This window comes from Daucus carota, chromosome 7 (assembly GCF_001625215.2).
Source record: "Daucus carota subsp. sativus chromosome 7, DH1 v3.0, whole genome shotgun sequence".
Lineage (NCBI taxonomy): Eukaryota > Viridiplantae > Streptophyta > Magnoliopsida > Apiales > Apiaceae > Daucus > Daucus carota.
Window position 1 is genome coordinate 6024604 of NC_030387.2, and position 26581 is coordinate 6051184.

The 26581-nt window shown below is 33.6% G+C and overlaps 3 protein-coding genes and 1 long non-coding RNA gene across 5 annotated transcripts; 2 read left to right on the forward strand and 2 right to left on the reverse strand.

Annotated features, from left to right (window-relative positions):
* The first annotated feature begins 102 nt into the window (after window positions 1–102).
* LOC108194543 (uncharacterized) lies at window positions 103–11339 on the forward strand. The gene is made up of 14 exons (XM_064081771.1): window positions 103–295; window positions 1000–1056; window positions 1256–1351; window positions 2592–2669; window positions 2746–2864; window positions 2966–3067; window positions 4350–4466; window positions 5592–5660; window positions 5983–6049; window positions 9493–9546; window positions 9684–9770; window positions 10288–10350; window positions 10425–10463; window positions 11028–11339. Exons 1-14 carry the CDS (start codon window positions 239–241, stop codon window positions 11148–11150), a joined length of 1128 nt encoding a protein of 375 aa, XP_063937841.1. The 5' UTR covers window positions 103–238; the 3' UTR covers window positions 11151–11339.
* A 1194-nt stretch (window positions 11340–12533) lies between these two features.
* Window positions 12534–19525, forward strand: LOC108194507 (uncharacterized). The gene is made up of 2 exons (XM_017361473.2): window positions 12534–12783; window positions 19229–19525. Exons 1-2 carry the CDS (start codon window positions 12625–12627, stop codon window positions 19295–19297), a joined length of 228 nt encoding a protein of 75 aa, XP_017216962.1. The 5' UTR covers window positions 12534–12624; the 3' UTR covers window positions 19298–19525.
* Window positions 12780–15148, reverse strand: LOC108194511 (uncharacterized). Its single transcript, XR_001801421.2, has 3 exons — window positions 14946–15148; window positions 14567–14671; window positions 12780–12933 (listed from the first exon to the last, which is right to left on the reverse strand). It is a non-coding gene; the product is annotated as an uncharacterized LOC108194511 (long non-coding RNA).
* Window positions 19526–20283: 758 nt separating the features above from the next.
* On the reverse strand, window positions 20284–26486 carry LOC108194494 (GDT1-like protein 4). Of its 2 annotated transcripts, XM_017361454.2 has the most exons (9): window positions 26129–26486; window positions 25941–26018; window positions 25198–25335; window positions 24265–24363; window positions 24073–24145; window positions 22905–22993; window positions 22163–22246; window positions 21890–21949; window positions 20284–20643 (listed from the first exon to the last, which is right to left on the reverse strand). In XM_017361454.2, exons 1-9 carry the CDS (start codon window positions 26210–26212, stop codon window positions 20455–20457), a joined length of 894 nt encoding a protein of 297 aa, XP_017216943.1. In that variant the 5' UTR covers window positions 26213–26486; the 3' UTR covers window positions 20284–20454. The 2 variants fall into 2 exon arrangements, with proteins under 2 accessions (XP_017216943.1, XP_063937556.1); XM_064081486.1 differs by lacking the exon at window positions 21890–21949 and having other exon boundaries at window positions 26129–26455.
* Between the last annotated feature and the right edge of the window lie 95 nt (window positions 26487–26581).

A 26581-nucleotide genomic window follows, 5' to 3' on the forward strand; every position in this document is an offset into this window, starting at 1 on the left:
TCATCTATATATTTAAACGCATTTTCCAATTTTTATTTAATTCAATAACATTGTTCCGTATGCTGAAATGTATCCTCTATAAGTTATGACATACTTACCAAGTTGGTTCAGAATTTTGTGGGATGTGTCTAGAAGGAATCTTGTTATAGCCTTACAATGACTGTTCTTCTAGGTTTCTGTGTCGACAAATCAAATTTATAGGCGATCATGTTTCTGTGCAATCTTTCCTCTGGTGTCAATGCTCGGTCTAATGATTTTCTTGGGGGGTTCTTTTGTGAAGCAAGATGATAACCAGGTAGTCATACTCTGTAAACATCTTTCTATTTTGGCGATCAAAAGCCTTGATCTTGACATTCACAATGTATATTTCTTTTAAACATTACTATGAACAAAGTTAAAGGTAGATATATAGTATCTACTTAACCTCATCCCTTGAAAGAATATCGTTAAGTTTGCCTTAGTGCAGCTTGAGTAAGTATGATTCTGTAGTGTAACTTGTATTGCAGTCTATCTATGTCAGCGAATACTGCAGAATTCCTGTTTCTAAACTGTAGCTTCCTTAGAAATCAGAATTTCCAACAATGTGATTGATAAAGAGCATAGAAACATAAACTAATTTCTTAAAATTACAAATAGATAGGTGTACTGTATGCTGATAATCATATGTACACTTCAAAAGAAACTAGTTAAGATCCAGAAATTTCTTGCCTTGCAACCAAAAGTTAATATTACGTTGAAATTCAATTTTCAGTTTTAATTAGAGTAAAAAATCTGTGTTTGGGACAAGAAGACTAATAATTTTACTAGTAAAAGTGTAACTTACACAATTTGTTATTGTCATTTTCCCGTCAGAGGTTTTTCATAATTGCAATCATAACACTTGTGCAGATATCTATTTAGTATAACACACATCAATATAAGCTTAGAATATTCTCACGATTCTGTAAATCTGACTCACTTTTTGTTACTCTGATATCCATTTTGGGACTACATGTTCAGAACTGGTTAACATGGAGTGTGGCACAAAGTTTCCAAAGTTCAGATAGTATATGTAAGGTTGGTTTCCTACCTCACATAATTACTTCTTGTATGACCTCTTCTCCTCTTAGACTTGCATGACGTTTCCAGTGCTCTTGAAGTGATTTCAAATTAACTGATTCAGGGTATTTCTTTAATGAGTACAGATAAAATTATATCTTAAAATCAAAGTGAATCTAGAATGGCTTTTCACTATTATATACTTTATCTGTTTTAGAATCGATGCAGGCGTCCTGGAAGTGAGACCTTACCTAAAGGTATCGTTACAGAGACCTCCAATTTTGAAAGACGCCCATTATGGGGCTTACCAAAGGTATTGTTCTCTGTAATAATATTTATGTGTTCTTTTTGTACTATATTGCGAGGGAACCTTTAATCTTCTTTCTTCATTCCTTGTTTCATTATGTATAGATAGGCTTTCAGATAACTCGATTAATAAAAAGGATCACTTAAAGAAGAAACTTGAGAGAGTTCGGACTTATTTAGGGATAAATCTTTTGAGTTTGAATAGCTGAGCTATCATAGTTTAGAGGACTCAATTTCTTATAACAGAGCCACTGAGTGAGATAGCTAATTTGTTGTCTGCTGTCCCTGTCCAAAAAATCTCCATTTGTTTGGTTTTTGTTTGCAGATTGGGGCTTAAGGAAAATCTTAATAGTATAGCTGGATCTTGGTTTCAAATATTACCCATATAATAATGTAAATAATCTGTCCAGAAAAATAATACGAAGGAAGTCTTCGGGATATCTATTCCATCTCTTTTATGCCTTCGCTTTCAGAATTAGAGAGATTTAACAAGGTATTAGCTTCCAGCTTGAGCAAATGCTCTGAAATATTGTTTTGGCAAATATTGATAGGAGTCTGTACACCTATACTTGTCTCACGGTGGATTCTCAGTTCCAGAACTTCAGCAACTCTTTATCGGCCATCCACATGATTCCTAATAACATAATTTTCTAGTTCTTTGTTTAATCTATTAATTACTTTGTACGTAAGCACATCCTCCCTAGTTCCTCAAAGATTTTTCAAGGATTAGAGATAGCTCTATTCACTTAACTTAAAAAAATAAAAAAAAAGAAATCCACTCGTGATGGAAGTATTATATGAGCTGAACTCTGATAGATGCAACTCCAAGTTGAACTCAGGGGAGGATATAATGCAGTCATACGGAGAGGATTCTAAGAAGCATTCTCTTTGATGCACATGATAGACGGTGAATCTTTCAAGATAAATAAAAAAGATCAAAATAATGAGTCAGGATGTGGAGAGGTAAAGCAGCACCCATCTTTCTTTGGAGATCACTAATAGTATCAATAATTTACTTGTCCTGATAATACTAAATTGAGCCCGCATATCCAAACATTTATTTATTATATTGTGTATCCTATTTCTCCATGACTTAGCATATGTGAGTTGGTGACACATCTTAATCTGTCTTGGACAATAAATGATACTTCAAAGCACAAGTTTTCTTGATCTTAGTCTATGTTTGATCATATGCATAAAGTTTTCATTTATAACAGATATTAATCTTGCATTTTTTTTTTTGGCAGAACAAACCAGCTAGTAACTTATTTTCAGCAGCTGTTGGAATAAAGCAGAAGGAAATGGTAAATGAAATGGTCCAAAAGGTCAGTCTTACAACTTTCTAGAAATTATTTTCTGAAGGACATAAAGTAAATATAATATGATCCATTCACATTGCAGTTTCTGGCTAGTAATTTTGTAGTCATGCTTTTCCATTACGACGGAGTTGTTGATGAATGGAAGGAGTTTGATTGGAGTAATGATGTAATACATGTGTCAGCAATGAATCAAACCAAATGGTAGGGACAGGTCAGAGCTTATCAAAGGTATTGAAACTATGTGGGGGGATATAGCTCCCTTGTTAATAACTCTCCTTATCATCCCTAGTGATATATTTCAGGTGGTTTGCCAAAAGATTCTTGCATCCAGATGTTGTAGCAGATTACGATTACATATTTCTCTGGGATGAAGACCTTGGAGTCGAAGATTTTAATCCTGAGAGGTAAAAAAAACAAACTTCAGAAAGAATGCAAGTGTGACAATTTGCTTTTAAGAAAAAGATTAATTCATTAGTATCTCTTTATATCTGCTTGATAACTGGTAGCTGTGTTAAATGTAGTTTAGCCTTATGTGAAATTTATTCAAGTTAAAACTATAAGACTCGTGAGTGTGCTTACTCAAGTGATCCCGGAACCGTACTTATGCAAACTTTCCTTGGATATTATACATTATCAAAGGTTCAGAACTAAAAGAAATTACTATTTATGCATAAGATGCTTATAAGATGTATCTTGAATCGATTGATGTCCATGGGTGGCAACAAATATATTGTATAAGAAAGTATATATTCAGACCCTTAGTTTTAGGCAGCAATTGGATCCATTATCTTGTATAATTCTATGAAATAAATTTAATATGGTACTCTCGTGCATAACCTGTGACTGTAATTTTACAGGCTTCCGTTATTCTCTTCGGTATACATCTGTCATAATTCATTAGTGTTTTTCATCACATTTTTCAAGCTTGGTGACTTGGCCAACATAAAACGATTACACATCACTATTCACTTGCATCTCTATCAAAATCTAAATGTCTAATTGTTAGAGTATGAGATCCCACTTCCCATACCAATATTGGCAGCAACATTGTACATACACTATCTTATAGTTCTTAAGAGTCCAAGACTGTAGAAGGACTTGCAGCAGTGCTTTGTGTAAGACGGTTAAATTAAACTAAAGAAGATCTGGGACTACATGATTTCAAGAATATATGACATCTTGAATCCTTGATTAGTTGATCGGGTTGATTGGCATGATATTGTCACCAACCTTGACATTAGGAAACTGCACTGGTGTAGCATGCTCTGTTCTTCGGGGAGTCTAATGATTAATTAAGTGCAGATAATACAGTTTCTACTGTAATTTGATGTCTTGGCAGAGTCCTGTATACAAAACATTAAACTCAATGTTCCTTTCTGTTTAAACTGGGAACGCATGAGTCAAGTGTTATGCATGACTAGGATTTATTTCTTCTATATAAATGTTGAAACTCTTGTATAAACAAATAAGCAAGATAAAAAGGAACTATAGATGGACCCCCCAGCCTTCCGTTCCATGGATATTATGAACTATGAAGTGGTTGTAAATCTGAATCCTGCAATAAGTCTATGTTTCATCATCACAAGTTGATATGCATGGCCTGAACAAAGTACCGATATGGTGGTGTGCTTAATTACATATCTTAGTCTGTTAGATCCTGATATATATGTTCCATAATGTCTGCAGATATGTATCAATTATTACAAAGGAAGGTCTTGAGATTTCACAACCTGCACTCGATCCAAAGAAGTCTGAGGTGCACCATCAGATAACTGCACGTGGATGGAGAACAGATGTCCACAGGTTCTTCTACATCCCTTTATCTTTCTAGTTTTTATGGATGATTGTTTTACATTGCTGTAGCTGTCGTTTAATCAAAAATTGCATAACTTTGTTCACTAATTGTCACAACTCAAACGGAGTATCTCAATTTAGCTAGTCTATGTTGAGCACTTCTTATGATTCATTGTTATAGTGCAAGCACATAATAGGTTTGCCATTGATGTTATAAGTTAAGGCATAAATAAAACTAAAACAATATATTTTATTAGATATATAATATGAATATATTTTCAAAAAATATTTGTACATCATATTGATTATTAAATTGAACATACATTTTTAAAACTATCTGTGCATGGCATTGGTTTTAAGCCAGTATATAAAAGTGGCGCATGTAGCTAAAACTCACTGAACTACCAACAAGAAATTTTAATGTTTTAATTTTAATAATAACTAACTTATAACTCATGCAACACACCACTGATTTTTGATATCTGTTCTTTTATTGTTTATATTTTAATATTTTAGTTGATGTAATTTTGTTCTAAAGATATATTTCTGCTAGAATAGTATGTGTCTTTGAATTTTTTAATTAGCCAATTATTATAGGTCCAAATAAGTATATATATACAGTATATGTGTTTGAATTAATATTTTTTGAAGCATGTTAGAATAAATTATACCTATGTGGCTATGTTCGGCTATTATATTTGAGTATAGATAATATAGATAAGTATAGTATAGATTGATTGGAAGGATAGCCGTAGTAATTATTAGTATGTTCAATATCCTTTATGTCCTTGAACATATGTTTGGTTGTATGTTGACTGATATTTTATCTATTATTTCTCTCGAACCTAACTTAATTATTGTTCCCTAGTTAAACAACTAATTTAACTTTAGGGCAGGGGAAAATTAAGCGAATTTCCGATTAAGTTCTTAGGTTCTCAAATTAATAAGTGATTCATTCTTAAACATTAGACAATATAAGTTTTGCAATTTATGTACGTTCATCAATTTCCTTAGTTTCATCTTCGGTAAAGACATCATTATCAAATAACTTTTTATTCCTCATTTTGTTTTCACGTTTTATGGTGTTTGTTATACCCATGTAACTGATAACTGTATATTTTTTTATGCTTGTAGGAGGATATACAAGCCTGGTGACAATAACTCCAGATGTGATGAGAAAAGTACTAAGCCTCCATGCACCGGGTAAAAGTTTTCGCCAAACTACCCCTACTTGAAATAAAAATGTTATTTTTTATGCTTCTAACTGGATAATAGTTAAAAAGAATTTTTGCACTTATTAGCAATATTTTTTTTGACGTCAAGGATTATCTTAATTTGGCATAATAGGCACACACATGGCCATGTCTGAGTTTAAAGTTTTTTAAACAAACGACAATATAAGGAAGGGACATATATTACGGGCCAATATGTATTTTCTCATGGATAGTCCTGATGACTTTTGCAATTGTGCTCATACCTATGAAAATAATGTGACCTGATAAAGTAACATAGTTTTTGCATTCAGGTGGATTGAAGTGATGGCTCCAGTTTTCTCAACCACTGCTTGGAGATGTGTATGGCATATGATGCAGGTTTGTTACCTCATTTCGAGTTGGCATTATTAAGTAGATTTAACTATCTCGTGTTAGTAAAAATATTTGGAAGCGTAGTTTTTTCGTCTTTACCAAATTTTTATGTTCCTTTTCAACACCTTCAAATATTTTCCTAAGCAAATAATCTCAATAGTCGTTCTTTCTTTGTCTTGATACTCATGAGGGATATGAGTCGGATATTTTGGACACTTTAACTATCCTTTTTTAACAACCAAGCTATAAGCTTACCAATTAGTATATGTGCTAATAGTAATTATTAGGGTGCGTGAGGGCTGAACCTAGGACCTAGAATATTAGAATAACAGAGGACAAGGCTTACCATTTTAGTTTAAAATAAAATATAAGACATTGTGACAGCTTGTTCATGGAGGATAAGGTCGCATGAAAACACTACTTCAATTAATTAAAATCAATATAATAGGCCAAGTAGGGTCTGGGTGGGGCCTATTAAGGGCTCTTAGAGCAGGTCCAATGCGGAGGACCAAGTCACCTGACACATTCTTGCCACATAATTAATAATTGGACTTCACAGGCAGATGGGTGATCTCGTCCAACCCACAGCCCAACTCCTAACTTTTTTATGGACCACACGTGATTAATCTTATGTAACTTTTAATTTGCAATATATTTAACTAATATATATTTTTATACTTATTTTTATTTTTAATGAAAATATTTTAAAAAATCAAAGGATTATTTTTTTTTTAAGAGAGATATTTAAAATTAAAATATTAATTATCGATATTTGCATTTTGGGTAACCGGAAAATAAGGATTCGGAAATGGATACGAAAATTGGGTGTTTGAAGTTTGTGAATTCGGATTTGTATTTTGAGGATTGGAAGATGAATTTTGATGGGGATTCATTTTTTTTTGTATATATATATTTTTGTATAAGATGAGAGAAGTGTGAAAATTAGAAGTGAAATTTCTATATTTATAGTGTCCAAATTTTCGAACGTCAAAAAGTCTTGAACATTAAATTTCTGTAATTTTGCAACGTTCCTTTGCTTTGCTTTTTCAGAATTTGCAACGTTAATATTCACTTTCTTATGGCACATGCACTGCAAAGTTCACAGATATGCAATAGGATATAATAAAATAAGAAAAAGATAGGCAGTTGGTCAGGCCCGGGAAAGTGGACCTGTCTAGTTTTTATTATTCTCGTCCAGTGCATGTGGCCTGACCAGTTCCTTTTCTCTTTCTGCCACATAAGCAGTTGGGTCTCCCGTTGGACCTGCTCTTAGGCCTGTCCAAATCTTGTTGGAAGCCTTGATGAGTCTTCGGTCGACCGGGGTGGATTGAGTGGGCTGGGGGTGATGTCATATAAAGTGGTTCTGTTGGTTCCTATCTAGTTTCTATTTAAGTGATTTATATTTAATATTTTCCTCGATATATATCATTTTAAAACTTGTTTCGGAAACGCATGCTCGAACTTGAAATGACTTTCGATGGATATACTTATTTCAATTTCAAGAGATCAAGTGTGTTGTTCAAAATATAAATGCAGGGTATCGAACTTAAACGAAAACTCACAAAGGATCGTAATCTTTTGGAGATGTTGTCAAGAAGGTCATAATAAGCATACCCCGCAACATCCTCAATAAGATTGCTAGTAATTGTTGAATGTGATGATTGTAATAATTTTATTATGAATTACCAAGTCGTTTTAACGTTTGAGTTTATTTTTAAACCATTTTAAATTGCTTATATAATCAGTTGATATGTACCAGATTACTTACCTAATTATAGTATGCCTTATTTTACTCGTATTATATGAAGAAAAATAATTAATAGGTATTACTCAAATAAATCTAAATATAAAGATAATTAAATTTACCATGTATGGTACTAAATAATAATATATAACATATAACAATAATGAAAAAATTAGGATATATCGGGAAGTTAATCCCCAAATGGGGTAATATCGGAAATGAGTCTAGTCCATCTTGTCCAATATTGCAACCATAGTCCAGGTAATATAACAACCATTAGTCCATTACACATGTCAATTAATTATCATAGTTTATTTTTCTACATTCAGTGACTTTAGAGCATCTCAAGAGGCTATCAAACAAGCTCTTAACTTGATATATAAATAGGACATTTCAAAGTAGAGCTTCAAAGACTCTTAGCGGCTCTTTATAAATTTAAGAGCCCTCCCTCCTCGCTTTTAAATGGCCACTAAGTGCTTTTGGCTTATACTTTATAAACAAAATATCAACTTCCCTGCAAATCCTATGCTACTTTGTCATAGTTGGAGTTAAAAATTTGAATACTGTATTAATAAAAAGAGAGTATAAAGAGCATTGTTGGAGTTGACACATTAACTAATGTATAAAGTTGGAATGAGCCACATTATATATATTATGTTCAAGAGTAAGTTATGAGACTCTTGGAGATGCTCCTAGTCCTTGTTCAACTGTTTCTGAATTACCAAAGGATTTCACTTGACCTGTTTCATTCTAGCATCAAGTGAATCTTTTTGAAGGATCTAGAAAAATGACCTGAATTGATCAATAATACTATAATCTGTGTATACATTTTTTTTATGAGAAGTACACCAAGTTATGAATAGATTAAGAGCTCTTCATCTAATTTTCTTTCTTTAATTTTTTTTGAATCCATTGCAACAAATTCACTTCATGATAGACCGTAACAGGTCAAGAAGGCTACACTGATGACTTGAGAACTTTCACAAGGCTGTAAATACTTGAGAAAGTCCATCACAGAACAATGGACAGAAGAACAGGTGGATTTAATATGTTGTGTTGCGGAAAAGAAAATCAGAACTTAATGCTATTAGCCAAATGGATAGCAATTTAGTATATCGAATCAAGTTGATCTCCAATCACCTTCAATCAAAATATTTGGTTACTTTGGTGGGAGTAATGTGCTCATACTGTACCTACTTATGTAGACTGAAGATTGACCCTAAACCATTGTGACTTGTCGCTATGAATCATATCAAGGCTAGTAAAAAAAATTAGTATACAATTCATAACAAAATTCAAACTTCATCAAGCTAGTTGGATTACATTATCAATATCAGAATCTTATGTACCAACTTTTATACTTACAAGGTACTAGTGAAGTAGGAATCCAGCAAGGTTATTCTTTCAACATTGCGAACTTAGAATATTAGAGTATCTCTAATTAGCTATAAACAGTTAATTCCACTTGGGGGAAATCTGGTTTACTTATGTAACGTATCTTAGAAACTTTATAATTTGCTTCATAGGTCGATGACTTAACCCTGAAATGACAAGTCCAAAGTATTGTTTATTTACTACTTTATCGTTTCTCGTTCAGGGAAAGTTTTTCCTCATCCTTCCTATATAAGGAAAAAGATATCATGCTTATAAAACATAGTGTTACTAGTTATTATTTATTGTGATGCTATTATAATGTACCTTGCAGAATGATTTTGTCCACGCTTGGGGCTTAGACATGCAGCTCGGTTACTGTGCTCAGGTATATCTCCATTTTCTCAATAATTTCTTCTAGTGTAGGTGGTGGATGAGCCACCACCGTGTGGATAATTTGAGCTTCAATAAAAAAATATTACTCATTGTGCATAATATAATTTCATTTACATGATCTGTTTGTAGGGAGATAGAACAAAAAATGTCGGGGTCGTCGATGCTGAATACATTGTTCATCATGGGATCCCCACACTAGGGGTCTCTAAAGACAAGGTGTGTACATAGTTCTGGATGAGCTTCTGGTCAGGAATATCTCACGTGTTAGCATATATACATGAAAATCAAATCTGAAAAAATAAAGAGAGAGTATATGACTGAATCCTATGTAATTTAGTCAGGTAGTAAGTGTCACTTAGATCAAATTTGGATGGTGGGTTAAGAAATCATCGACATATGTGATATGTATAAAAATTGTAAATATATAATATATTTCAAAACCATTATGGTCATCGACTCATCGTAAAAATTAAACAGTACCATCCTATTGCAATTCTATTTTGGTGTCAAGTAACTATACTGATGTCTTATCTCACAACTGCTCGCATAATAAAATAATAAGTATATAATGCCCCCTATAGGTCTCTTGCAACTTTCTGGCATGAGCTTTCCCGCCACTTCAAGAGATTACATTACGCTGCACTGAAAATCATTCAAATGAAAATCTACCTTATATCTGTTAGATACCACATACTATGTGTTGTATATAGTGACAATGTATTTAATGGTGCAGACGGAACTGGATGCAGCTAAAAATGCTTCTGAAATACATGAACTTGCAAGCTTGGGAACAAATGTACATTCTTGAACTAGTAGACATTTTATCATTTAGTAGTGTACAAATGTATCTAATATGTGATTTAAGTGCAGGCGACGTTGAAATCTGGAGCTACTGATTGCAGAATTGATGTGAGAAACCTTTTTCATTCTAATTATCCTTTTTTCCTGTTCAGTTACTAAGATTGAGACATTTTTCGAGAAGGCATTACTGCCATGACAATGGCTTGAATGCACATTTATATCTCCCTAGTATGTTGACTTGGAAAAAAAAAATCAGTCAATGGAAATTCCGACTTAATAAACTTTGTAGTTTAGCTAAAAGTCGTAGATTTTAAGCCTGCACTTGCAAGCCTCATTGGAATAGTATATAAACATAAAACACGTGATTTGTCAAGATTAATTTATTTTATCCCGTTTTTTACATCATTTTTACTGTGGTTTGGAAAATGATATCTTTAATTTGATGCCTATCAACTGGTTAAATCTCCAAATATATATATTTCTGGTATTGCAAGTTGTAATAGCACAAAATATCAGGATGATACTTGTTATCACACACAAACCTTCATATTGTAAGAGCATGTAGATATATCAAAATTATAATGTAAACATGTAAAACTTGCAAAAGGTACTTGGTACGACATGAATCATCTATTCGTTTCCGTTTTATATTCTGGATAAATTAATCTGCAGGTGAGAAGGCAGTCTTATAACGAATACAAGATATTCAGAAGACGGTGGATTAAAGCTGCTGCAGAAGATCAGTGTTGGGTTGATCTATATCCAGGTAGTGAGCTTCCACAATTGCTTTCATGAATATATTTCATCACAAGCAATGAGCAAAAATGTCATTATTTCTTTACGGAAAGTGTGATACTATGTAGAAATTTGTAGCAGAGTCTGATCATTTGATTATTCAACAATGAAATTTCCTTCTTTTTTGGTGGTAGTAATTTTTCCTGAGCATGAGATCACTAGTACGGAAAAGTTCCAATCTAAAGATATGTCCAGTATCCTTAAAAAATAGTTGTTTATCTGTAACTATAACCAAATCTATTATATTATTAAATTTTCGGAAATGTAGCAAATTTTATAAAAATAGAGAACCAACCAAAATTCATAATATTTATCAAATTTTATTCAATTATTATTGTAATTTGTATATCAACATTAATATAAGCGGCCAATTTATCCAACTTCATAAACCAATTTATCATATTAATTTTTTTTTGGCAATCATATGTGTTCATTTGTGTGAGTGAATTATCTTGATCATGGTAAATAATTTTTTAACTTTTTAATTAATGTCTTATTAAAATGGAAATTTTTAACAATTTTAAAATATTAAATATAAAAAAAATTGTATAGTTTGAAATTAAATATTATTTAACACAAAGTAGGAACAACATTCGCGAGTAAATGTTATATCGCAAGACAAATGCATGTACATGTAATGTTTATAATTTTTTTTAAAATAAGAATAATTATATTCTTAATCACTATTTATATATAATATAAATATTATTTTTTAAAATTTTGGAACTAAACTTATATGCGTTGATAATTTTATTTCAAATGATTGACGGTATATTTTAGCAAAATTTATAAAATTAATAATATCTTTTGAAAATGGTAACACAATCTCAACAATCTACGAAAACTAATTCAATTGATGATAATATATGTGCGAATATAAATAATTTTTGAAGATTATAATGATATATATCGCAACAACCCTGACCGAAATATATTGAAGATCCGGAAACGAAATTTGACAGAAATTTGTAACGTTGACCTCTATATAGAATGTTTAGTTGTTTAGCATATACTCCCTCCGTCTCTAAATACTTTTCCTGTTTGTACTTTTCACGTTTGCCAACACACATTTTTGATCGTTAATATCTTTCATTTCGTAGTAGCATTAAATATAAAAACTTCACCGTATTAAAGTACTCGTGAATACGAATCTAACAAGATCACTCATGACTATATTTAGTTTTATAAATTAGATGTAAATTAGTAATTTGTCTCATGTTATGAACAGTACCGACATCCCAAATAAGAAAAGAATAAAGAAACGGAGGGAGTAAATATGATAGAATGTATAAAAAAATTTAGAAGGAAAATAGATGGATTGGATGGATTATTGTAGTTATAGAAAAGTCGCGGTCATAATAAATTAATAAGGGTAAAATGAAGCGGGTTGATTAAAATGGTAGAGTGAGTTATAATTGAGTTATATACAACCGGAGATTGGAAACCGAGTCGAGAATCATCGTTGTTGTGGCAGATGTCTAAGAGAACAATGATGGCCGGTGGTTCCAGAAGAAACGACGAATCCTTCTTAACTCGGATGGTCAACTCAGTATTCTCCTTTCTTCGTTTAGCCGAGTTCGAGATCCTCTTTGTTCTCTTCTTCCTCATCGCTTTCCTCCTCTTCAAAGATCTGGTCTCTCTCTCTCTCTCTCTATCTCTCTCCCTCCCTCCCTCTCCCTCCCTCCCTCTCTCTCCCTTCCTCCCTCTCTCTCTCCCTCTCTCCCTTCCTCTCTCTCTCTCTCTCATTTTGTTGCTTTTGTTGTTGCCATGTGGACCTGCACAACTGCACAAGTACATGTAATTTAGCTAGAAATTCAAAAAAAATATCCACGTTTGTTGAACGTAATTGCCACACACAAATGTCATGAAATATACAATCAGGGGTAGTTGTTAAGATAGACATTGCGAAAAGAGTATGAACCTATGTACACGACATCCAATTTCTTATATGCCAATGTGCTAGGCACCCAATACAAAATACGCAAAGCAATTTAAGGGAGTAAAACATGACTTAGGATTAGTAGAGAATCATTCATCAAGCAAAATGAATAAATTAAGAAGACGAGTGTCTCAATATCAAAACATAGAATTCTCTCATGTTTTCGTGCAGAACATAGCAGAAGTTAGAAGAAACGGTACTTCAGAAGGCATCTTTACTTACGAAATGAAAAGAATTAGTTAATATTAGTGACATGCCGGAAATCTTCTATCCACTGCCATTTTATAGAATATATCAAAGCGCAATATTCGAGAATCATATTAGTTAGAAACTCTACTATTTTCGGTAAACTTGGAAAGTGAAAAATAATTTGCTTAATATTCCTACTTACAGTATTAATAATATATTCCAACATCGATTTGAAATTTCCTGAATACATGATAAGATGGTACAGTATAAATATATAAGTGGATACATCTTCACTTTAAGCACTGCACAATCGATGCTCATGCCAAAGTGCACAATCCTAATGCTACTTTAGGTTAATAATGTGAATTTTCTCTTTGTTCTGTTTCCTTTCAGTCCTCACATTGTGTTACATCTATCGGAAGTAGGAAATGTTCGCTAAATTATTGAGTCCAGTGTGGTTATTCCGATTTCAAACTCAACTGAAAAGAGAATTATTAGGTTCCATAGACCCGTGGAAGGACACATTTTTTAATTTTAACCCGGGTCTTAAAACCTGTTGTTTGGAGAGAATAGAATTCCTGCAGGAAAGATTAATATACTGACCTGATAAACAGGCAACGAGGAAAGAACAGATCAGATAAGTTGTAGCCAACTTGAGATAATTTTGTACAAGACACTCTACGTCTATCGTTTTTCTGAGTTTTTTGTTTGTTTTTTTTTTTCGGGGGGGGGGGGGGGGGGGGGGGGGGGGGGCAACACTTTGTTAACCAACAGACTCCCCAACTAACACTCATGGATTATTCTGGAATGAATCGCAATTGTGTGTTTCTTGTAAATTATATAAATTAGGTCGTATATCTAGATTAAGCTAAATTAATGAAGTCGAAGTGATGCTGAAACTGGTGTTGAGATAGATAGAACTAGTTCTACAATGTCACAACAGAATATGAACATCTATCTGCTGTTGATACGCAACGTAATAATTAATGGTTTCTTCGATGTTGTAACCTTTTTGGTGACTCTGGACTGTTGAAAGCATCAAGTATGTAAAAGTTATAGGAGATGTAGAGTTTAATTTTAAGAATAAGATCTGAAGTGAGAAGTAAAATGACTGGTTAACGAGAAAACCAAAAATTTGGACAGAGTATAGAGGAACATAGGTTTGGATCAATGTTGCTTTGGCACTAAGAAGGCGCACTATTAATTTAAGATGCTAGGGTTAGAGAGAATCTAAAAGGAAGCATGTAGAAAAACCCTAAGGAAGAGAAGTGATACTCAGATGACTTACAGTTCTTAGCCAAAAAAAGCACAGGCAGGAAACGATTAGCTTAGGACTGCACCTCCAAGTGTAGCATCTTCGGATCAAGAACGTTTTTGTTTCATACCTCTTAGCCTGTAATGATTCGAGTTAATTACATGTGCTCTTACCAAGACAGTAGTAAGTTTCCATCCGCAAACCACCCAAGAAGAATGAAGTCATTATTAATATAATATGTGGTGTGCATGTAATATGAATGTGTCTTGTAAAATAATAGTAAAAGTGTGTGGAAGTGTGTGGAAGTATGATGTAATAATTGTGTGTGTGGAAGTGTGTGGAAGTATGTAATGATAATTGTAAGTGGAGAATCTTATCTATTATGATAAGATATCCATACACATGTCATTACCTTATTGGTGTGCTAGATTTCACCCTATCAGGTTGTCCCCTCCAGGACCACTATAAATAGAGATCCATTATAAGTGTTTGGGTCATCCTAGCCTTGCACATTTCCTAAGTAATAAACTTGTGTGCTCTTGTTTGTCTTCCTTTCCATATCCTGTCCATATTCTAGTCTCCTTGTATCTCTCTCCGTGAGTTGTAAACTTGGTATAAGAGGCAGGTCAGCTTAAACCCCCTTCCCTTATTTCTCTTGATGAATTGGCGGTGTTAAGGTAGCCTACTTATAGTCTAAGGAGAGTATGCTTTGTGAGTTGCCCTTATAAGGGATCCTCTCACATCAGAAATCTTGCGACTAGAAACAAATTATAAAATGCTTGTTATAATCTTGAGTTTTGGCCCTATAGGCTGTTATGAGGATGCGGCGCTGGGTATATGCTCAGATTATCACAACTTTTCATGTTTTTTCAGACGCTTCGTGTGTTAGTAGAACACCTTATCACTTATAAGGATTCTTGAGAAATAAGGATTATCATTTTCATGGCTAGTACCAACCAACTATCTCATTCACCCTCGTTTTCTTCTTCTAGAAATTTTGTAAGTTCTTCAAAATCAAAAAATAATGATTTCCTTTATTTTGTAGATTATCACAAGGAAGATAATAAGATTCCCATTACCGAACTTCCTTTGTTAAACCCATATCGAACTTTTAATAAAAAGCATAATCCAGTTTCACGTGTTGTTAGACATGTTCTTTCTTCTCACAAAGGCTTAGAAGCTAAAGATTTAGTCTTAGCTTCAAAGCTAGAACAAGTTCTTATTCCTTCTACTGAAGCAAAAGAAATTATTCCCATCAAGTTGGGAGAATCATTGCCGGAGCAATGGAGGATGCAAGGATTTTCTCTATCTCCATTTTGGAGCTGTTAGAATAGCTCTACTCTACATGGAAGAAAAGGATTATGAGTGGTAGCAAGGATGACACTCCTGAACACGCGTTTTCAGCAATATGCTCATGCATTGCTACTGTTCAGACCACATTAAATGCTGGAACAGTGTTCGTGACACTTTTCCAAATTTCAATTTAAGGGCTGATGACCCTCTCATCTATAACAATCTCAAAGTTTAGCTTCAAATTGTTAGGGCACCTCAATTTGCTAGAACTTATATAGCCACTCTTCACTACCGGATGGCTTATATAGTCCAGAATCACTCATTTGAACTCAGTCTTCCTCGAGATACATATGAGGCATTATTCCTAGAAATTGATGTTCTTCTAGCTCATCATGCATTCATGCGCCATAGCAAATTCCGAAGAACGAGCTAGTCAAACTTCTTCCAGAATCATGGGCAACTCATTATGAGAAGATCCAGAGAGATAATCAACCCATTCATTCTGTGAAATCCTCTTTTTAAGAAAGAAAGATGGTGTTGTAAAAATTGTCTTTAGAAAAGATGATTCTTCAAATACATCTATCTTCTCTTCAGACATCTATCTTTCGATTATGTTGATGTCTGAAGAGAAGATAGATGTATTAGAAGAATCATCTTTTCCAAAGACAATTTCTACAGCACCATCTTTCTCTTTGAAAAAAGAGGATTTCACAGAATGAATGGGTTGATTATCTCTATGGATCTTCTCATAATGAGTTACCCATGATTCTGGAAGAAGTTTGACTAGCTCGTTCTTCGGAATTTGCTTTGGCACATGATGCATGATGAGCTAGACTGAGCATCAATTTCTAGGAATAATGCCTCATCTGTATCTCGGGGACGACTGAGATCAAATGAGTGATTCCGGACTATAATTGAAGAGTGGCTATATAAGTTCTAGCAACTTGAGGTGCCCCAACAATCTGAAACCGAACTTTGAGATTGTTATTGATGAGAGGGTCATCAAGCCTCAAATTGAAATTTGGAAAAAGTGTCACAAACACTGTTCCAGCATTTAACGTGGTCTGAACAGTAGCAATGCATGAGCATATTGTTGAAAACGCGTGTCCAGGAGTGCCATCCTTGCTACCACTCATAATCCTTTTCTTCCATGGAGAGTAGAGCTATTCTAACAGCTCCAAAATGGAGATAGAGAAAATCCTTGCATCCTCCATTGCTCCGGCAATGATTCTCCCAACTGGATGGGAATAATCTGTTTTGCTTCAGTAGAAGGAATAAGAACTTGTTCTAGCTTTGAAGCTAAGACTAGTTCTTTAGCTTCTAAGCCTTTGTGAGAAGAAATAACATGTTTAACAACACGTGAAACTGGATTATGCTTTTTAGTAAAATATCAATATGGGTTTAACAGAGGAAGTTCGGTAATGGGAATCTTATTATCTTCCTTGTGATAATCTACAGAATAAAGGAAATCATTATTTTTTGAAGAACTTACAAAATTTCTAGAAGAAGAAAACGAGGGGGAAGGGGATAATTGGTTGGGACTAGCCATGAAAATGATAATCCTTATAAGTGATAAGGTGTTCTAATAACACACAAAGCGTCTGAACAAACATGAAAAGTTGTGATAATCTGAGCATATATCCAGCGCCGCATCCTCATAGCAGCCTATAGGGCCAAACTCAAGATTATAACAAGCATTTTATAGTTTGTTTCTAGTCGCAAGATTTCTGATGTGAGAGGATCCCTTACAAGGGCAACTCACAGAGCATACTCTCCTTAGACTATAAGTAGGCTACCTTAACACCACCAATTCATCAAGAGAAATAAGGGAAGGGGTTTTAAGCTGACCTGGCTCTTATACCAAGTTTACAACTCACGGAGAGAGGTACAAGGAGACTAGAATATGGAAAGGATATAGAAATGAAGACAAACAAGAGCACACAAGTTTATTACTTAGGAAATGTGCCAAGGCTAGGATGCCCCTAACACTTACAACGGATCCCTATTTATAGTGGTCCTGGAAGGGACAACTTGATAGGGTGAAATCTAGCACACCAATAAGGTAATGACATGTGTATGGATATCTTATCATAATAGATAAGATTCTCCACTTACAATTATCATTACATACTTTCACACTCATACAATTATTACATCATACTTTCACACACTTTTATTCTTATTTTACCAAGACACATTAATATTACATGCACACCCAGATATTATATTAATAATGACTTCATTCTTCTTCTCAGCTAAAACAATTTTATGTAGCTGGTGTACCCTTCAATTGCATTTAGTGATGAGTGTTTGCTGTCTTCCTTACTATCTCCCTTACTTGTTAGTTTGTTTTGGCCTACTTTCCACTTTATTCTAATCAGCTTAAAAAACTCCTAGCTCTTATATTTGCCATCAATCATGTTTAAGTTTAGTGTTAGAAAAATGATGATCTGCAAAGTTTTTTTTTCTTTTGGCGTAATACATTCCTTATGTTCTTCTCTTCTCCTTGGTCCCATTTTATCAATTAAATTTATTTAATCAAAGCAAACAGCTTAAACAACTCTTGGATGATGGCAATGAGTTAATCTGTTGGTGTTTGCCTGCATAGTCTAAAGTTTGAAAGGTCATCTGTGCTATTTTTTCTATGCATTTTTTTTTGTTTTTTTGTCATAAGGTCCAAACCGATTATGTATAGAGGCTTGTAAGCCTACTTAATTATTTGACGATTGCCGTTCTTGTAGTCCCTACCTTGAGCACTCCCACCCCTCCAGTAACAGGTTTATATATGCCTGGCAAGATTTCATCATCTGGCAGAGTTGTTCCTATACACTGCTCTGTTCATCAAATTTATCACTCCTTAATCCTACCTTAGTACCTCACGAAGAACCGAGGAGACAGCACACTGGTCTTTAATAGAAATAATAGGTTGTTCATAGAAGCTATTTGTTGGAGCCCCTTGTGTTAATTAATTAAGTTGTCCAGTTTAATCTCTCTAACCGGTTATATAAATGCCTTAAGGACTGTCAAATTAAGTTACTCCAGTATCATCTATGGTAGCCTAAATGAAGCTCTGGTTGGCTTAATTACTATGCTAGCTGCAGCGTAATTGTCTAATGTGGCTTGTTGCAATGAAAAAACATAGTTTCTGTCGTTTGACAAGACAGACAAGATATTGTGTACTCCCATCTCTTCTTTTCAGATTGTTCAAGACAAAACCGTCATTTCTTTTTCAATTTGTGTTGAATTTTGCTGTTTTTGAAATTGGAGGAAGTTTTTTATATGTCAGATAAAAAAAGTGTTGAATTTTGTGGATGCATGTATTGATTTACTTGAATCTTTTTCATTCCTTACCTGAACTACTGTGAAGATGTGATGGATTGATCTCTAGTTTTCATTTGACAGACTGCAAGACCAGAATACAACCAGATTCTTGTTAAGAAGCCTGGAGCAGCTGAGTGGTGGAACTTTTAGGAAAGTATGAATATATAGTTCATCATATAGACATGTTATATTTTGTAATGATCTGGTTGGGCCTCTATGTTTTTCCCCTATAAATTATATTGCCAAGCCATGTGCGGTTTATCTCAATAGTTTTTGTTAACCATATTTTCCTGCAAAAGTAAGATTAAGAATTGTGCTTAATCTGCATTATATGTTACTTGATATATTCTAGTGATAATTACTGGGTTTTTATCTAAACCAGAAATGTTATTTCCTTTCAGTGTGGTACTAATCATGGCCAAGCGAAACATGCTTGAAAATTCTAACGAGCAAGCCAGAACTATAAATAGAATGGAAAAGCGGTAACAGTTTTAATAACAGGACAGTACATTTTCCTTTCCACTTGATATTAGAGTATGGTATTAAGCCATTGTTTGTGTTTCCTTTTCAAAGGTACGATAAATTACATCTTCTGCTCACTTTTCATTCTATTTTCTCGTATATAACTTTAAGACATGACGTACGGTCTGGGGCTGTTTACTTGAATAGGAAATAATGAACTATTTTACCACCCTTCTCAGCTGTTTAAACGGTATATAATAAAACATTTCAACTTTAGTCTGGTATTCATTTTTACCAAGTTTTAGAACCAACATCTTTTACTTGCTTTTCGACCTCTCTTTTAGTCCAAAAAAAAAAAATCCTCTTTTAGCAGGGTCGCCCTTATTGGATTTTTTTATGCCATTACCTTTTTGGAAAGAAAAGGTTCAACTGTCGGAGTATATTCTTCATGGCACTCTGTGAAGAGCAAACCCCTTGTCAAAACTAAATAAAAATGATAATTATCAACAATAATGTACCAAAAAGACTTGAATAGCAGAACCTGATAAAAAAAATTACATCTTAGCAAAAAAAATCTATTATCTTGTGGTAGATAAAGAATATGACATCTTTCCGTTTAAGCAATGAAACGGGACTCATAAGTGTCCAGTACCCTACTTTCTGGCACATACACATACCAACGATGTCACAGATTACTTCTGCTTTCCACATTAGCTACACTATAATACAAAATAAAAATTTGTATAGCAATGTCATTGCTTCTTCGTGCTTTTTCCAGTTAGAAGACAGATTAATAACATCAAAAAATATGGATAAGTACATATTTGCTAAGTTCAAATACTACGCTATAGGGGAGGATAGAAGTAGGATGTCAAGGAAAACCCGAGAAATAGCAAGCCCCCTACTGTTGCAACTGTGCGCTGAGAAATCTTGGATGCAAGCATACTACCTCCAACCACGGCCACTGATGTACAGATGGTGTGCCCCAAAGAAGCTCCAACAGCAACTCCAAGTGCATTTTTATGAGTAGCTAACTGTTATTCACAATATAATTAAATCTTACAATTCTGAGCAGCATTATATTAAGAGCAACTGAAAACTTACAAAAGATAAAAAAAATGGATCAGGACTGTAAGCCTTTAGATTGCTGAACCATCAAATTCAAAGCATTGTAAAACATTTGGTTTACCATTAAGATACTTAATATAGCATTGAGATACCAATCTATATCATAATATAAAGATATCCAAGTGGATCTGTATCATATATTCATCTTCAATATGATTATAAATCTAAGCCAAAAAAAAAAAAATCACTAGTAGGCACTCTATTTTTCCATCTTAAAGTTAAGACTCCATCAGATCAAACTTCTACCTCTATAATTAATAATAATGATCCGCCTCGACCTTGCAAATCTAATTCATACTCCTTACCTGTTTCTATCAGGCAATCGGCCCAGCAGTAGTAAAGCATGGTTGTAACGACACCAAGTCACCACAGTATTGTTGGGATCACAGGTTCATCCGACAATTTGTCCCAAGTCAACAGGTCTTTGACAATGTATTATATAATTAACAAACACACCCACTTATCTCATATTTAATATATAATAACAACATATACTGTCAGGAACTGATGAAAATTATTCAGTTACATCTTTCTGACATTAACATATAAATTTACAAATACATTACATTCCTATAATTACCAGCTTAAATAATACAAATATATAATCAGCAATTAAAATATTAAAGTTTAGAATCTATAATCAATATATAAACAATTAAACATATATAGGCTGGAAGTAGTTGGTCAATATGTTGTAGCATTAGCATAGACCATAAGGCGAAGAATATCATGGAGCCAGTAGCAACCACAAGGGGATCACCTGAAGGAATAGATGGGTTCTGAACGAATGGAGACTTTCTGCCTCTTTAGCTTGTATAATATCAGGTTATTTACAAAAGGGAGGTCAGATCATTACCAATTTACAAGAATCCAGCGTTTCACCAAGTAAAACATTTATTGTGCAATTGTCGATACCTCAGGTTGGGTAATTTCGGGGTTATGACTTGGGTCATATACTAGGCAAGTTGATGGACAACTTTTAACAAATTACAATCCAACAACAATGCCTTTCTAGCAGCCCTTTTTGTATCAAGAATTATTTGGTGAATGAAGACGGCTCACCAATTCCTCAGTTGAGAACAGTTTCACCAATGTGATTATATAAGATACTAGATATTTCTTTTTAGAGATTCTGAGAAGCTAATATCTTACAGCAATTGTTGCAATCTGGCTACGATCCCCCCATTCAGCTAGAAATGTTAAAATGAATGACTGCAAAAAAAATTCATAATAATCATAAAGCAACAATTATTACAGTATTTTAAGGCAGTGCCTTCAAAATTCTACTAGTCATAATTGCAATAGTTTATATTTTTTTACATGCATGCATACCATTTGTATAGAAATGATAATGAATTTTACTACCAAGATGCTAATAATTATCCAGACAGAAGGAATCATTTTCTTATGCAACACAAAACAAACCTCCAAAAATATTGGTGTACAAAATCTAGAGAAGAAACGGCGGACTGTTGTTTTTCCTTGCCCAGCCTCAAGCTTTTCTTCTACCTGAAAAGATGAAAATAACCAATACTTTGAGTTAGGACTAATTTCGAAGGAATACAAATTTAAAGAAAATACACCTAGAGTGCCATTAGACCGCTACTTATTCACAAAGGGGGTCCATCTAACACAAATAAGTAACAACAAAAATTACAGGTTTCCCTATTAAGTGTAGATACAAGAGATAGCAAAATTTACAATTTCATTACCTAACTTCTGTAATTTTAATTTACATTTAAAACTAAACTTCAGTATTTCAGCAATACCCTTAAAATCTAGATTGGGTGATTTGGCCCAATGATAGCCAGAGAGGAATTTTATTGCTAAACGATATAAAATATGATTGCACATTACAAAACAATTATTAAGATAAAGTAAATATCATGACTTCAAGAAAAGGCAATGTGAATAAATAAGTTCAGATTATAAAAAGTCACTGCTGCAACTTAGCTTATTCTACTTCTAGAAACATCTTGTATTTGTAGCAGTTAAACACTACACAACTGACAGGTATATATCATAAAAAATTATGAAACCATGTCAAATATACCTAATCAACCTCATGAACCTCAATATGCAGAATAGGTTTCAAAAGCAAAACAAAGGTTTAACATAATTATTACTGAAAAATATAGAGGTCAAATTTGAAAATGAAAAAACTTACTTCCTCCATTTCCTTTTTTGAGGATGCTTTTGAGTCGGTTGATCTCCACGCAATATAAAGTAGTCGCAAACCAAAGAAGGCATAAAGAACTGCAGTAATAAAATTGTGGAATGAAAACTATATCAAGAGTAAACTTTTATTTTTTATTGTGATTTGCAGATGAACATCTAGGCAACAAGAGAAATCATTTTAAGATCATGTTTGGCAAATCTTAATATAAATTACTTGTTACTCAAAATCATTTTGCTTGATTATGATATAAAAATAATTATCTTTCTATTATTGAGCATTTAGGGCCATCTTACCTTCAGTTCATATATAATACTTATATAGCATGGAGAGTATAATGAAAATAAGGCGAGGCAACGTAATGCATATTTGTTAGTTTTAACATTATCCGGCGCATTACCCACATATTGGGTTCTCTACTTTTCTAACTTAACCTTAAGGAACCCCAAAAACCCTCTATGTGTATGGATGACATGCAATCATAAAGAAATGTTGATAATTGATATGCTTCAGCTTCAAACTTGGAAGGAAATGTTGATAAGCTTACAGGCATGATGTTACTGCTATGAAGATTCAAATCAGGACAATAGTACAGTGAAAGAAAAAGATACAAGTCTCACTAGTAATTTTCTGTAGGCATTTTGAGATGCAGCAGAATCGTAGAGAAATTAAGGTCATCATAATATGGACAACAAGAAGAATAAAGAAAACAACTCTTATGATAAGAAACCCTTAAATTTCTAATCTTGTTTATTCTTTCAGTGGCTAGGACAAGAAACTTCTGAACAGGAGTGCCATCCTCTCTAGGGGGAAAGAACTTCTAAATGTTGCCCTTGTGACGCTGAAAATTTAACATTACAACATCATAATTTTACTTAAGATCTAGTACCAGGTGAGTCCCTTGCAGCTTCTCTTACTGGTGATAGGGTTTCCACACGATCTCTTGGTGTGGATTAATGATGTCTATGCAATGCACCCTAATAGTTACACACATGTAGACTTCTGTCTAGCATTAACAGATTTCTATCCTACTTCATGAGTTGTCTAACTTAACTTGTTGCTTGGCTACATATATAAGAAAATGAAAAATAGTATGTCCCATAGTGAAGTATACTAAACAAATATGAGCACTAGCCTTGTTATAAAAGTTAATACATGCCTGTTGCAGCACTGTTTGTGTGCTTCCGTGATATCAAGTTGGGGACAATTCTGCCAAGCCCGGTTGAGAGTATCTATTTCATGCAAATATGATATGTAATTTAAAAACCCATATTTATGGCCTGCTAAATCATTATAAAGTAATCACAACAATATCATATGAATAAATAAAAAATCCAATAACTTTCCCTACCGTCATCACATACAAGGCACTTAAAGCACCCGACAAAACAATTGACTTTGGATGACGCATAGCCATAAGCGCTGCAATTATGAACGTCTCATCTCCAATCTACAAGTAAATCAAACCAAAATCTCAAATTAGACCCCGATATATCAATAATAATTGAACACCACATATCGACATTGTTTAAATGCGCCACTAAAATCCAGTCAAAATCTTTATGTACTTCAAAAAACCAGCTGCATTCCCATTGATGTATAAAAGAATTAATATGTAAGATATATGTATGGTAAGCTAGTTCTTACTACTAACAGATTGCTACTTTGCTAGTTGGCATAAGAAGAGTAACAAGTTCATCCATATAAGTATATGATAATAATCAAAATGTAAAAAGAAATAACAAATGTTTCGCAATTGCAATTGCCGGAAAAAAAATAATCATGCAGTTTGCGCTATATTGGAATTAAGCTCACATTTCAATTTTCTAGCATATACTATACAAAGATGTGTATTTTTCAACAATTATGCATGTCGTGGTGTCCTAGCCTGGATATTATTTGAGATTTTATTAGCATGACGTTGCTTTAATTACAAGAATTAGTATATAACACAACTACGTGTATTCATGTTAACAATTTATGCATGTTGTATGTCCCTGCTTGGTTCCATTTTTAAGATTTCATGAGCTTCATATCATGCAGAAATCTCTCAAAATTTGCTTTAATTACAAGAACTAGCATACTTTTTTAAATTGCAAGTTGGGGGAAAGAAATTAGTCACAGAAGCTAAACAACTTAATTTAGGACTTCAGCCAACATTTTAAGTTAGGACGGAAAACAATTTGTAGTATAAATGCCGAGAATCAGATATAACATATAGTCCATTACGCAAAAAATAATTTTCAATCCACCAAAATTCAATAGTCCAAGAACTAGCACAAACCTCACTGACAAGTATCATTGACAAGCTTGCAAAGAATGCATCGAATACACCAAGACCCGTATCCAAGTTGAGATCAGTAACAATTGATTCAAGATCAGTTGTGCCCCTTTTGGTATTACCTCCATTATTTAGAACAATCTGTCCAGAATATTTTACACAAAACATCAGTTCAATTCATGAGATTTGCCGTAGATCTACTAAAGATAACCATGTAAAGCCCATATTAGTTAACAAACTTGTGTGAATAAACATTCTTTTTTGACGAGATTTGGCAGAAATAACCAAACGGTTATACATTTTCCCTAATAAGTATAAGTGTATATAGTGATTAAAAACAGCAGTCTTAGTCATGAACGAGTGAATCCCAAAAACCATATTTCTTTAACCTTTTACAAAGGGTAATATGTTTGAAAGAAACACATCTTCTGTAATGACTAGGCTTGACATTTATTATTGAGCATCCTCGAGGGTTGGGTGGAGAGCAAATGAAAAAAGACCACCAGTAGAAGTCGGAAGCAGTTGGCCTAATGGGCTACCTTTCAATTTCTTCCACATTAATTTTTCGCAAAGGGTGCAGCTAGGTAATTTGGGTAAAATTAAGAGTTGGGTTAAAATAAATTACAACTTATAACTCTAGCTTTAAATTAAGCTCATAACTAGCAGCCTCAATAATCCCAGAAAACGCATTCGATACAAGAAATTAAGATTGACATAGTAAAGTCCTCAAGTGTGTGTTGACTTACTTTGCTTCTCCTGTCAAGCACTTTCTCCTTAACAGAAGCCCAACCCAGATCTTTCACAGAAGCATTCGAATCATCCTCCTGATCCAATACAACAACAGATCCCAATTATACGCATACATTATGTTCTAAATTTTCACAAAAACATTAAATAATAATTATTATTCTTATTGTAATAATTGAAAGAGTACCTGAGCAAGAACACAAGTGATACCCAGAGAAATGAAGAAGAAACAGAGGAGGATCTTGTTGGGGTTCGAATACTCCAACCCCATGATCACACACACTTACAAATGGATGGATGTAAGTATGTAAAATAAAACACGAAGCAAGGAGAGATCTACACAGAGGCAGAGGCGGGTAATGCAATCACATAATCGAGATTCAGATCTATGGGGAATTGGGAATGGGGGTCTCGTCAAATATCGATTAAACTAGAAAAAAAAATGCATACAAGGGAGAGCTTTAGGAGGAGGGCTTCACGGGTAATTTGAGTACGCTTACCGTCTCAGCGAAATAGGGAGGAAATTCACCAATAATAATGATAATATTGCTAAAAAAATAATAATATATTTTAACTAGCTTAGAGCATCTCCAAGAGAGATAGCTATAACTGTTAGCTAAAAGTGTAAATATAAATGATT

Bases quoted from the DNA above. Each gene is read 5' to 3' on its own strand.
- LOC108194543 (XM_064081771.1), top strand. From the start codon at position 239: ATGCTCGGTCTAATGATTTTCTTGGGGGGTTCTTTTGTGAAGCAAGAT. The intron at 2,865-2,965 runs GTAGGGACAGGT...GATATATTTCAG, and splicing joins GCAATGAATCAAACCAAATG to GTGGTTTGCCAAAAGATTCT. The intron at 4,467-5,591 runs GTTCTTCTACAT...TTATGCTTGTAG, and splicing joins TGGAGAACAGATGTCCACAG to GAGGATATACAAGCCTGGTG.
- LOC108194507 (XM_017361473.2), top strand. From the start codon at position 12,625: ATGTCTAAGAGAACAATGATGGCCGGTGGTTCCAGAAGAAACGACGAA. The intron at 12,784-19,228 runs GTCTCTCTCTCT...TTCATTTGACAG, and splicing joins TCCTCCTCTTCAAAGATCTG to ACTGCAAGACCAGAATACAA.
- LOC108194494 (XM_017361454.2), bottom strand. From the start codon at position 26,212: ATGGGGTTGGAGTATTCGAACCCCAACAAGATCCTCCTCTGTTTCTTC. The intron at 24,146-24,264 runs GTAGGGAAAGTT...TGCATGAAATAG, and splicing joins GTGCCTTGTATGTGATGACG to ATACTCTCAACCGGGCTTGG. The intron at 21,950-22,162 runs GTTTGTTTTGTG...TTTTTTTTGCAG, and splicing joins GTACACCAATATTTTTGGAG to TCATTCATTTTAACATTTCT.